Here is a 13,353-nt window from a genome sequence, read left to right as displayed (position 1 = left end):
CCATGCACCAGACCTCTATCCTATATAATAAAAGGGTAATATGCAAACTGACCCTACAGCAGAATGACTGGGAATGACTGGTCACTATGACACACACTGACCAGCAGGGGGCAGACGCTCAATGCAAGAGCTGCCCCCTGGTGGTCAGTGCGCTCCCACAGGGGAAGCTCTGCTCAGCCACAAGCCAGGCTGACGGTTGCCAGTACAGCGGTGGTGGTGGGAGCCTCTCCCGGCCTCCTCAGCAGCACTAAGGATGTCTGACTGCAGCTTAGGCCTGCTTCCTGCTGGCAAGTGGACATCCCCCGAGGACTGCCAGGCTGCCAGAGGGATGTCTGACTGCCAGCTTGGGCCCGATCCCCCAGGGAGCAGGCCTAAGCCAGCAGTTGGACATCCTCTGAGGGTGCAAGAGGGCATAGGCTGGGCTGAGGGACCCCCCTGAGTGCACAAATTTTTGTGCACCGGGCCTCTAGTCCTATATAATAAAAGGCTAATATGCAAGTTGACTAAAAGGCAGAACGACCAATCTCTATGATGCGCACTGATGACCAGGGGGAAGACGCTCAATGCAGGAGCTGCCCCCTGGTCAGTGCAGAAGCCGAGCTCATAGCTGGTGAGCACAGCAGCAGTGACAGGAGCCTCTCCCACCTCTGAGACAACTCTGGGATGTCCGACTGACAGCTTAGGCCTAATGTCAGTCAGACATCCCCCAAGGGCTCCTGGACTGCGAGAGGGCACAGGCCCGGCTGAGGGAAACCCTCTCCCCTACCCCCGAGTGCACAAATTTTATGCACCGGGCCTCTAGTATATGTTAATATTAGGGGAAGCTGGCAGGAGGGTTTATGGGACTCTACTATTTTTGCAATTTTTCTGTCAGTCTAAAATTATTTTCTAGAAAAAGTTAAGAAAAAGTTTATTAAATCCCCCACCAAGATAGAGCCTTAATAATTTATGCAATATTACGGAGAAATCTGAGGAGACAGTAAGTTTCGATCTTGGTTTAGAGAATCTAAGTTTGAGTTTTAAAAAACCCTTGGAGAAGTGTCCCCTACATCCACGTCACTCTCAGGTGGAAAAAGTAAGGCCAGAGAGATTGTCTTGGGCAAACTGGATCTAGAACCTGATTTTCATCTCTCCATTCAGTTTTACTTCTCTTTTTATTTAATTAATATATATATATATATATATATATATATATATATATATATATATATATTTTATTGATTAAGATATTACATATGTGTCCTTATCCCCACGTTACCCCCACCCCCCCTCTCATGCCCTCACCCCCCCATTGTCCGTGTCCATTGGTTAGGTCTATAAGCTTGCATATAAGTCCTTTGGTTGATCTTTCCCCCTTACCCCCACCCTCCCCTACCTTCCCTCCAAGGCCCGACAGTCCAATCAATGCCTCTCCATCTCTGGATCAGTCCTCGTTCATCAGTTTATGTTGTTCATTATATTCCACAAATGAGTGAGATCATGTGGTATTTATCCGCTCTCCAATTCCATCCATGCTATGGCAAATGGTAAGAGTTCCTTTTTCTTCTTCCTCTTCTTAAAGAATACCTTTCAGCATTTCATATAATACTGGTTTGGTGGTGATGAACTCCTTTAGCTTTTCCTTATCTGTGAAGCTCTTTATCTGACCTTCTATTCTGAATGATAGCTTTGCTGGATAAAGTACTCTTGGTTGTAGGTTCTTGCTATTCATCACTTTGAATATTTCTTGCCACTCACTTCTGGCCTGCATGGTTTCTGTTGAGAAATCAGCTGACAGTCGTATGGGTACTCCCTTGTAGGTAACTGACTGTCTTTCTCTTGCTGCTTTTAAGATTCTCTCTTTGTCTTTTGCTCTTGGCATTTTAATTATGATGTGTCTTGGTGTAGTCCTCTTTGGATTACTTTTGTTTGGGGTTCTCTACGCTTCCTGGACTTGTAAGTCTATTTCTTTGACCAGGTAGGGGAAGTTTTCTGTCATTATTTCTTCAAAAAGGTTTTCAATATCTTGCCCTCTCTCTTCTTCTGGTACCCCTATAATTCTGATGTTGGTACGCTTGAAGTTGTCCCAGAGGCTCCTTACACTATCTTCATATTTTTGGGATCTTTTTTCTTTTTTCTTTTTCGGTTGGGTATTTTTTGTTTCTTTGTATTTCAAATCTTTGACTTGATTCTTGGGATCCTATTGTCTGCTGTTGGATCTCTGTATATTATTCTTTATTTCAGTCAGTGTATGCTTAATTTCTAGTTGGTCTTTTTTCATATCCTCCAGGGTCTCACTAAATTTATCGGCGGTTTCCATAAAATTCTTGAAAAACCTTATAAACTTGGTTTTGAACTCTATATCCAGTAGTTTGCTTTCCTCCATTTCTGTAATTTGTGACCTGTTTCTTTGTCTCCGCATTTTTTATGCTTCCCTGTGTTGATAGATTGGCTTTGTGTGCTAGGTGTCCTGTAGGGCCCAGTGGCTCAGCCTCCCCAGTTACCTGAGGTGGACACTCTTGGTGCACCCCCTTGTGGGCTTTCTGCACAGTCTAGTTGTAGTTATGCCTTGATTGTTGTAGGATCACTGGGAGGAATTGACCTCCAGGCCAATTGGCAGTGAGAATCAGCTGTGTCTGCAGTGGGAGAACTTCTGTGCTGAAGACACCCTTCTGGGGCAAGACTTGCTTCAGTGGGGCTTTCGTGCTCACTGAGTCTGCCCCCTGAGTGTGTCCCTTATGGATCTGAGGAGTTGTAATCCAGATGGTCCCCCTCTGACAACTGGGTACACTGGCTCTTGGATCTAAGGAGGTGCTAATTTAGCCTCTTCCTGAGGTTACCCGGCAGGAGCTACGAAGAGAACTGCAGATTCCCCTTCCTTTTTTGGAGTTTGGAGGTGCCCTGATGAGGCCCAGCTTTGAAGCAATGCAAGCTGCTGTGGGGCCTTGGGCCTTCTCTTGGAAGTTCTGGGTCTGTCTGGCCCAGCTGCAAATTGTTAGGTTATTTTCAGGTTGCAAAGGGCTGGGGTATTCATATGCAAAAGCCTCTGCCTGCTGCAGCCTGGGTGGGGCGGGGTCTCGGGGAATCAAAGGGCAGAGCAAGCAGCTATGGCAGATCCTCAGCCCTGCCCTAAGGGGCCGCGCATCTCGGTGTCCTGGTAATTTAATTGCTGCAAGCACCTCTGAGGGAAAGCCGCCCTCAAGTTCAGAGTTCTGCCTGCTGCCAGACAGTCCAGTTTCTCCCCGTATGAGTCCTGGGTACCCAGAGACTTCCTGGAACCAGAGTTCAGAGCAGTCGGGAGCTTGTGACTCCCTCCCGATTCAAAAAGACCGCGGCGTCCTCAGGTACCAGCCCCTTCCCGCGCGCTCGAGCCTCCGTACCTCTGCACTTTACTTTTGCACCTCCTCTGGCTCTCAGTGTGCTTTTCTTTCCTTCTAGTTGTAGAATTTCCACTCAGCCAGCCTTCCTGTAGTTCTGGATGATGTCCGTTTTGTCTTTTTGTTGTATTTTTGAAGTTGTTGTGGGAGGCAGTAATTTCCCAGTGTTTACCTATGCCACCATCTTAGTTTCTCCTTTACTTCTCTTTATGACACTGCTGGACTCAAGTCCAAAAACTCCTTCAGTTGACTTAATTTATTCAATTTAATCTACACTTATAAAGTCTTTTTACAAGAAATGTACGTTCTAATTTCTAATGTGTTTATAATGAAATTATGAAAATCTTGCTCAAAAGGAACATGTTTTGCTTTTCATAAAAAATTTGGTAGCAGTTTGAGAAGCTAAAATAAACTTGACTATAAGATTTAAACTTAGTTCAACTAAACTTCACATCAATTTGATGAACTCAAAGTTTGATTAAAATGTATTGTTCTCTTGGTTAAAGCCACCCTTTTATTTCTTCTCATGTGCAGCTTCTCTCTAGCTGGACTGTTTGCTTACACACACACACACACACACACACACACACCCACCTCATTAAAACATAAAATGGATCATTTTATTACATTTTGTATAATTGTCTGAGATGGCTTCATGATATCACCATGGTCTATTGGAGGCTTGAACAAGACAATGATTATCTTGGCATTCAGCCCATGTTTTTCTCCGCTTTTTATTGCCTGTATGATTTCTGTTCCTCAACAAGACCAGCAATTCCCTCCTCCACCCCCACAATGTCTGGACTGTGCATTTAACAGATGACCTTGTTATGCAATCATGTTTAACAGGATTAGACTAGATCATTGCATTTTAGGGATTCCTGACTATCACAGCTGTTTCTTCTCTGAAATGCTTTCACTCAATCAATGTGTACAAGATACTCCTCTGGTCAACCGTAGTTTTCCAATGAGCACCAGTGTAGAAACCTGAACACATCTATTTTTTTTGTAGGAAAAATAATTTTGGTACCAGAAATGAAAATATTTATGATTCTTATTTATGTATGCATATCGATGACAATATTTATTGTTTAGAAGTCTAAAAAAAAAACTGAGTGGTTAAGCAAAATTATTCCAAATATTATATCTACAATAGAATCTCTATATTTCTAAAACTAAATCTCTCATGTCTTTCCATTATACTATACTCTTCTCAGGACACCAGATCAAAATTCCAGAGTCATCTTTTAACGTCCCCTCTTCTTCCCACCCCACCTCCTCTATTTTCCGTCCCAGCCAGTCATTACCAAGTCTTGTCTATTTTACACTTACACTATTTTGTCAGTTCCTTCCTTTCAATTGCCATTGTTATCTTCTTAATTTGGGCCTAATTTATAAGAAATTAAAATACCCCTTGCCCTAACCGGTTTGGCTCAGTGGATAGAGCGTCAGCCTTCGGACTCAAGGGTCCCAGGTTCAATTCCGGTCAAGGGCATGTACCTTGGATGAGGGCACATCCCCAGTAGGGAGTGTGCAGGAGGCAGCTGATCAATGTTTCTCTCCCATTGATGTTTCTAACTCTCTATCCCTCTGCCTTCCTCTCTGTAAAAAAATCAATAAAATATATATTTTTTAAAAAATACCCCTAAATGGCTAAGGGAGAGGAAAGAGCATTTTTCATTCCTGGTACCCAGTAAATCACAGTAGTGAGATATGGGAGAAGTCCCTTATGCTTCATCTCCCACTTAGAATGGGTGAGTGGTGGAATCATTTCATAGCTGGGCAGCAACCTCATGATATTAGGGGAATGCTCTAGTGAGGGTCCAGCCACAGGAATATTATGAGTGGTTTTCAGCCAGTAGGGTCTCTATAGCTATGCTCTTACTCTCATAGTCTTATGGGTCTGGGGCAGGAAAAGTAAATATCATACTATAAAGTAAGCCTGGGGACTATGCAAATTGAATAAGCAAAATAAAATCATATAAATGAGTGTGCTTAAGAAAAAGAATACCTCCAAAATATAGTGTTTTAAAATTTGTTTGAAGAGTCACCATTTATTAAACTATTAGAGGCCCAGTGCTTGAATTCGTGCACCTTGAAAGGAACTGGGTGCCACGAGGTTGCAGTGGGCACAGGGGTGGGTCTTGGCCCATCCTCCATGCCCCTGCCTGGCCCCTCCCACCGTGGCCCCCAGTCCCCTGTCAGCTACCGGCCCTGCTCCCACTGCTGCCATTCCCACATGCTAATGGTGTGGAGCTATTGGCACTGGCACCAGCAGCGGGTGCAAGCGGGGCCAGCACCATCAAAGGTGCCAGCAGCGGCTGCTGCCCCATTCACCCCTCAGAATCAGGGGGAGGTGGAAAAGCCCTGAGGGGCGATCGGGGCCGGCAGCCACCGCTCACACCCACTGACAGCGCCAAGCAATAGGGACGGGGCGCCAGCAGCGGGTGTGAGTGGCGGCTGCCAGCCCCAATTGCCCCTCAGGAGCAGGGGGAGGTGGAGAAGCCCTGAGGGGCGATTGGGGCCAGCAGCCACTGCTCGCACCCGCTGAAGGCACTGAGTGATGGGGGCCGGCGTTGGGTGCCAGCAGTGGATGCAAGCTGAGCGAGCGCCCGGCGGGACTGCAGAGCGCGGGAGCAAAGAATTTTCAATAACCACCAGAGGCTTGCCCCAGTGACAGCGACCGCCATGGTCTGGCGTCCCTGCTCACCTGCTCCACCATCCCACTGCAGCCAACGCCCGACATGTTCCACGCGCACCCCCTGGTGGTCAGCGCACGTCATAGTGACCAGTTGTTCCGTTGTTCAGTCTATTTGCATATTAGGGTTTTATATATAGAGATGTTCTATATAATCTCATTTTAACATACTGACATCATTTCATCATATAAAAATTAAATTTCCCCTTTATACCAACATATTATTAGCTTATTTTACAGACTAAGAAATTGAATTTCAGAGAGGTTAAGAAATTGTCTCACTTGTACACAGCTGGAAAACAGTGGAGTCAAGTTTCAAATCTATGTCGTCCATCTCCAGCACCCTAGAATGCATGTTTTCAAAATCTTGGGCAGCCTAACATACCTGTAAAGTGAAGCAGCTTTGATTTTGTTCATGTTCATCAGATTGATACTCTTTTCTATTGTAAGCCATTTCACAACATTTTATAAAAAAAAAAACCTTCTATACCTAGAAAGTGCAAGCACACAACCCAGTGAAGTAGGTATTACTGGCCCCATAAAACCAGAAAAGAAAATAGAAGCTCCAAGAAATCAAATAACTTGTCCACTGCCACAGCTCATCAGTGAGGACTGGGGAGCCGGATCCAGGCAGTCTGACGTCCCTTCCCTTGCTAAGAGATTAAGTCCGAATCTAGACGTGACTGCAAGATTAAGGTTTTCCGCCTTTGTGGAAATGGAGGCTTGAGAGCTAAATGGAATTCATTGATACAAAAATGAGGGAAGTGACATGTCTGATTCCTGAGTTATACCTGCAAAATTCAAATCTGCTCTGCTAGTTAACAGAATCTAGTTGCCTGCCTATTAGCCAGTTTTCCTCTTGATAGAGCCCCGGGCACTTGGTGTCAACATAAAAAGGCTTTTTTGAGTGACATTCTGTTTGTGAGAAGATGAGTAGCAGGGAAAATGGTATAGGATCATAAATCATAAGACACCTATATTCCCCTTTAGGAGGCAGAATCGGGACCAGAACCAGTCTACTAATTAAGAGGAACTCTGAACACCTCAAGACTATCTTGAGGGATAAAAATTCAACTTAGTGGTCTTTGGCCCTGCCTTAGTGAAGACCATTTACTTGACAGACAGATGGCTATACACAGCATTTACATCATCAGTCACTATAAATTGAATCGGCCTCAGTAGAAAAAGGTGTTATCTAGCAAATGGCCCCAAATGAACTTTTTATAATTGTTAAAATGGGATTAAAAAGACATAATTAATAAATAGCTTCTCTGTTCCCTGTGCTACTCTTTTCTCTCCCCCCTTCACTGCAGGAAATATTCCTTCAGAGAAAAGTTGTTTCCTATTTCTCTCCTCCCCAGCACTTTTTTAAGAAGACTTCAAAGGAGGTCTGTGGACTGGCTCTTTAATGGACACTGCTTTTATTTCCTTTACCTGGTGTAAGGCACTGCTTAATGAATAGCAGTAACTTTCTAAAATCACTGTTTGTCTAAAATTGCAACCCAGGAGTTGAATTTCATTAATCACTATGACATATTTTGGGAAGAAATTACATAGAGGATCTAAATTTTGAATCATTTAAAATAGAACATATTACATGTCAGACCCTCCCCCCAAATAACAAAAACCATCATTGATTAGACTAGTATAGTATGACCTACAACAATAAATCTAACAAGATGCTCTTAAAATCGCTGTAGGAAGGATGCATTCATATACACATTTGTATAAAATGTAATACTAATCCATGTTGAGCCCACTATAATGTCTATGCTAGTGGCATGAAATATTTCTGGTGAGTTTATAAGAACATGTTGCAGGATCCTTTTTGCCTGATCCCAGAGGGGAAGAGAAAGCCGAGTCAGTGATTGGAACGCTGCCCCAAATCAGAAAAAGCTCTACTACATACGGAAAATACTCAATTAGGGGAGGGGCAGTGGAAAGAGACGAGGCTTTAATAAATAGTTGCTGTCAGTTAACTATTAATGACTTATAAGTATTTATTGAGACCATCTTAACATAACCAACATAAAAGCGAAAACTGAACCATAAAACCAAAAAGTCTAATGTTCTCTGCTAAAAATCCTGATTACTGAAACAATTCTTAAGACCAATCCATAATTTCATATGGCATGCCCAAAACATGAATGATAGCTCTCTGCTTTATGGATTTCTATGAGTCCTCAGTATAAATTAGGTAATCAAAGCTGGTTAATAATATAATAATGTATGTCAATTCTAATTGAAAAAAAAAGATAGCTTATTGTTTCTATTGCAAACCAGTTAATTTTGCTTCACTTTAAAATATTCAATCTATCTTTGGAAAGCCCAAAATATAGCTGGAAAATACTTATGCTCTAAAAACGTGAGCTTTATGACAGAAACATTGAGGTTCATAAGTTAATTAATATGAGATCAGAAAGGAAAAATGGGATTAAAATAAATTGCTCTAGAAAGGTATCTGTCTTTGTCAATGGAGACCACATTACTGAAGGGTTTCAAAGAAAAACTGCTGTTGCAATGTCGGCAAGTTTTATGTCCAATGCAGTTTTTTAAAAGCCATCTTGCTTTTCTTGACAGGAAAGGGAGTGTTTGTTTTGTCTGCCTTCAAATTCTCATGAAAGTCACTCTGGAATCCTACACCAAGAACCTGTGCAGTGGGTAAGCTTGGCCTCCGCTGTCTGAAAGAGCTGCTTACGCAGGAGGCCTTTCCCAGAGAATGGGCTCTTCTCGGAGGTGAACTCTACCGAGGGAAAAGAAAGAAAACCTTACCTGGGTAATCATTCTTGTCTATGTCTGAGTCTCCTCTTAAAGTGTAGCCAAAGCCAGAAGGGACAGCCTGTGATGCCCACACTCCTTGCAAAATTTGGGAAGCCTTGGTGTTCAAGCCATGTTTGTTCCCGTTATAAATGAACACTTTGCCTCTTTGATCCTGGCCTGCAAAGGGCGCACCGATAGCAACATCTAGAGAGACACATGAGCATATTTTTAAATAAAGAAGAATGTTTTGAAATAGAATTAAGTGCAATCAAAGAGCAGTGCCATACAGTCTAAAGGGCTTCTTGTTTCCCATGAAATTTGTTGTAGCGAAGCAAGAGTAAGTTATTTGTTGTCTTTTCTCCATTCAACCTAAAAGGTACAATACAATAAAACCTCGATATAACGGACTAATTTGAGCAAGGGGGTGTTCATTAAACCCAAAAGTCCATCTATATACAGTGGGGCCTTGTCTTACGAGTTTAATTCGTTCCGTGACAGAGCTCATAACTCAAATTACTCGTATGTCAAATCAAAAAGTGAACGAGTGAGACATGTGATGCTGGGCTGATGTTGTGGCGTTCACTGTGACGTTCACTGCACCAACTAGCAGTGGGGTATCTGAAGCTGGCTCGTAACCCGAATTTTAGCTCACAACTCAAAGCAATAAATCGGCCGAGAGACGGCTCATATCTCGAAAAACTCGTTAGTCGGGACACTCGTAAGTCAAGGCCCCACTGTATATAAAAGCCTAAGCGACCGGCCAATGCACAATGACCACCAGGGGGCAGATGCTCAACAAAGGAGCTGCAGAGCGACAGCAACTTTGCAGAGTGCCCTCTCACACTCTGGGACCCCTTGGGGGATGTCAGACTGCCAGTTTCAGCCCCACCCCCACAGGCCAGGCTGAGGGACCCCACCTGCCAAAGGGACCCCGCTCACTCTGCAGATGCCCTTTGAGGCCCAGTGCTGCCGCAGGTGCAGCCGGCTGAAGAGGGACTACTGGAGGTTGGCTCCAGGGTGTGTCCAGGCCATCTCACCCAGTCCCGCCCTGCCAGTCACCTTCTAATTAATTTCCTTTCAATGTGCATGAATCCATGCACCGGGCCTCTAGTTATATAATATTTTCCTAACGTGTATGTTAAAAAATTGACAAACTAGTTACTTTACCTGTTTTTACTTACATAGACACGTTTATGTAATTAAAATTAAGTATGTATGAAAAGTTTAATTTCACAGAAAAGTTTTCTATATGTATTATAGTAATTTTAAATTTCTACTGAATAGGTCTAGTAAATGCTTGTATGCACCAGTCACCACGAGTAAACAAATGCACACAGCTGGGGCGTGGCTTAGCACAACTGCCAGCACACTTTCAAACTGCTGCAGAAAGTCATGTGACAACAGAACCAATCACCACTCTTGCTGTGGTGTAATCACATGCTAATCATTCACTGAACACTCTTTAGGAGTAGTGACACTTGGATTTAAGTCTGTAGACTATAGCTGTAAATATGTAATATTTATTTATATCATGAAATTACTATAGTGTTTTTTCAGCATATGGCCTATTCGAAAAAATTTGTTAAAAATAACAGTGAATTAATAACAAAAGTACCTGTTGACTTAATTATAAGCAAATCTTAGAGGCATTTTAAAATTAATAGGATGTTAATTTTCACATATAATATATGGACCAGAAATTTGTCCATTAAATCTGAGGTCTGTTAAATTGAAGTCCGAAAAATCGGTGGTTTACTGTACCAGATACTTAATACCAATACCTGCGAAAAGTACTAAGGAATACTGAGATGCAATAGCTGAGGCTCTTTTGTTAGAGAAAATTCCTATTCATTCCACAAACTTCAATCAAGAAACCCACTATATGTTGGTTCTTAACTTAAAGGCCTGAAAAGTATGCAAGATTTTGTGTGAGCATGCATGTTTTTCTGAGGACAGGGTACTTACAAGACATTTATGAATTCCTAACTTAACCACAACCCTAAGCTAATAATTTAACCCTACTTTGTTACAAACATTGAAGCTGCCTTTCAGCTGAACTTACAGACCAAACACCTGCAATAATGTAATCATGGAAAGTTTTTAATAAAAAAAAATTTTAATTCAGCATCACCTATACATAAGCCATCTAGGTTAATCAGAAGGCCATATATTTACTAACATACGGACATATACTTATTTGTTTTGACTCGGTACATATCAAAGATTCTCTAGTTCTCTTCGAGTCACTAAATCCAAAAAATCAATTTTTTAACTTTATTTTTATTGTTGACACTATCACATATGTCCCCAATTTCCCCCTTTTGCCCACCTCCACCCAGCAGCCACCCCTTTTCCCTCAGGCCAACACCTCACTCTCATCTGTGTCTATAGATTATGCATATATGTTCTTTGGCTAATCTCTTTAAAAATTATCGCTGCCTTTATTTAGACCTGTTATATGACATACAAAATCAACATGAGAAAGTTTCCATGTAGCACCTATATTAATCAAAACATATATATAAATTTTAAGTTGCCTTGAGATTTTTGATTGCGTATTAAACATCGACTGCATCATACACACCACAGTCAATACTTCAAAATGTCCATGCCACAGTAACATTGAATTATGACACGTCAACAATTTCCACACATTGGTGTAAATTACCATGGTATCCATCTTGATTCAGGTCTCCTAAGTGGGCCACCGCACTGCCAAACCTCCCGAAAACCTCCGTGCCTGCAAGCACCTGAGGGTCTTCAAAGGTGAGAGCGCTCACTTGCATATACAGGTAAACCTGACCCACTTCCCTGGGGTTACTCTCAAATTCACGTTCCATAAAGAGAGGGGCCCCAATCAGTATGTCATCCATCCTGTAGGGGACAAAGAGAGAGGTTAGCACTCTGGCAGAGATGAGGTTCTTTTTGGTATATTTTAAATCAACTGGATTAGTACATTTCCATTGGTATTTTTCCTTTAGCAAGGGACATTTTACAATCATTGCCTTTCATTGATTTGTTATGTCTATGCAGTAGAATGCTGCAAGAAAATAAGGTTATTAAATGATCCCACCGAACTCTTTAATGATGTTAAAAGTGGTTGCTTTAAGAAAACCACAGATATTTCACCTTTTCCACCCTGAGTGCATTTCCAGAAACTATAGATATACAAGTAAAACATATCAGAAGGACCTAATTAGGTTTATCTAAAAGTGGATTACAGGTTTCCAGAATTTATATGCCGATACACTTAAATTATGAAGTTTTCTTGACAGTAATAAGGCTTAAAAAGAAGTTTCTCCTCCTATTTCCTATTGTTACCTTCATTTAAATAAAACACAGACCAGAGAGGGTGATAATACTGGCTAGAAAGATAAAATTTCATCCCAAAAGAGAATTTACAATTATTTTTTTAAGTGAAGATATAACAAGAAGCTAATAGATAATTCTCAAGGGTGAAAAAAAATTCAAGAAACAGACACCTAATCAAATTATTTAGAGATAAAGACATAACCACCAAGAATAAAAAACAAAAATGGTTAAAGGTATTTCCTTCACAGAGTCAGATAGCAAACGAAAGAATAAAACAGAGCCTTTTGCCTTAACCAGTTTGGCTCAGTGGATAGAGATCAGCCCACAGACTGAAGGGTTTCAGGTTCAATTCCCATCAAGGGCACATACCTCAGTTTCAGGCTGGATCCCTGGCCCTAGTCTGGGTGTGTGCCGGAAGGCAACCAATAGATATGTCTCTCTCACATCAATGTTTCTCTCTCTGTGTCTCTCCTCATCCCTTGCACTTTCTCTAAAAATCAATGAAAAAATGTTCTCAGGTGAGGATGAACAACAAAAATAAACAGAGTCTTCTAAGCTATTTAGGGTTTTAAAACCATAAACATGTATTATTTTTATTTAAAAATTTTAAAGAAAAGTCACATCAATCAAAATTTGTAATTTGATCTGTACTAATGACCTCCACTGAAATTTGTCTGCAGACACCCCGTCCTAGGAAGTGCAATAATGTGAAAATGACTTCAGACAGAAATACAAATCTGCATTTGACTTTTATGTCTATGTAGATTAGATGATGTGTAGAAGTTTGTCAAGTAAACTAATGACTAAAATATTAGCATTGATCTAAAAGGCAGGGTTGAGGTGGGAATAGTTACTGAGAGCAAGACACCTCTTTTATAGCAATCTGCAAGACTGTCAACATCACTCTGACTCACCCCTCTCTCCAACTTCTTGCCTTCTGTGCAGTGTTCTTCCACTGTCTGTTTCTCAGTATGATTCAACAGACAGCCTGTGTACTGACTGTGTTTAAGACACTGTGATAAGTGATTTAACGAATACAATGACTGTTAGATCAACCCTGTTCCTAATTAACTTACAAGTGAGGTCAAACTGCTACTCATATAAGTATAAACAAGGCATAGTAAGAAAAGTATGAGTGTCCAGCTAGTGTTGCTCAGTGGTTGAACATCGATCCATGCCCCAAGAGGTCACTGGTTCGATTACTGATCAGGACACATACCCGGGTTG

At 41.7% G+C, this 13,353-nt stretch overlaps 1 protein-coding gene across 1 annotated transcript in view; it reads right to left on the bottom strand.

The window, feature by feature from the left end:
* The window catches only part of ITGA8 (integrin subunit alpha 8), a 196,806-nt gene that overhangs the window by 97,125 nt on the left and 86,328 nt on the right, over nt 1-13,353 (bottom strand). The window contains exons 12-13 of the mRNA XM_059711352.1: nt 11,483-11,688; nt 8,827-9,018 (exon numbers count right to left, since the gene is read on the bottom strand). Of these exons, the coding sequence (XP_059567335.1) occupies nt 8,827-9,018; nt 11,483-11,688 (398 nt within the window). The remainder of the gene's footprint in view (nt 1-8,826; nt 9,019-11,482; nt 11,689-13,353) is intronic.

Source organism: Myotis daubentonii, chromosome 1 (genome assembly GCF_963259705.1).
Source record: "Myotis daubentonii chromosome 1, mMyoDau2.1, whole genome shotgun sequence".
Classification (NCBI taxonomy): Eukaryota; Metazoa; Chordata; class Mammalia; order Chiroptera; family Vespertilionidae; genus Myotis; species Myotis daubentonii.
The sequence above is the reverse complement of the archived record's forward strand: the minus strand, read 5'-3'. Positions and strand labels throughout refer to the sequence as shown.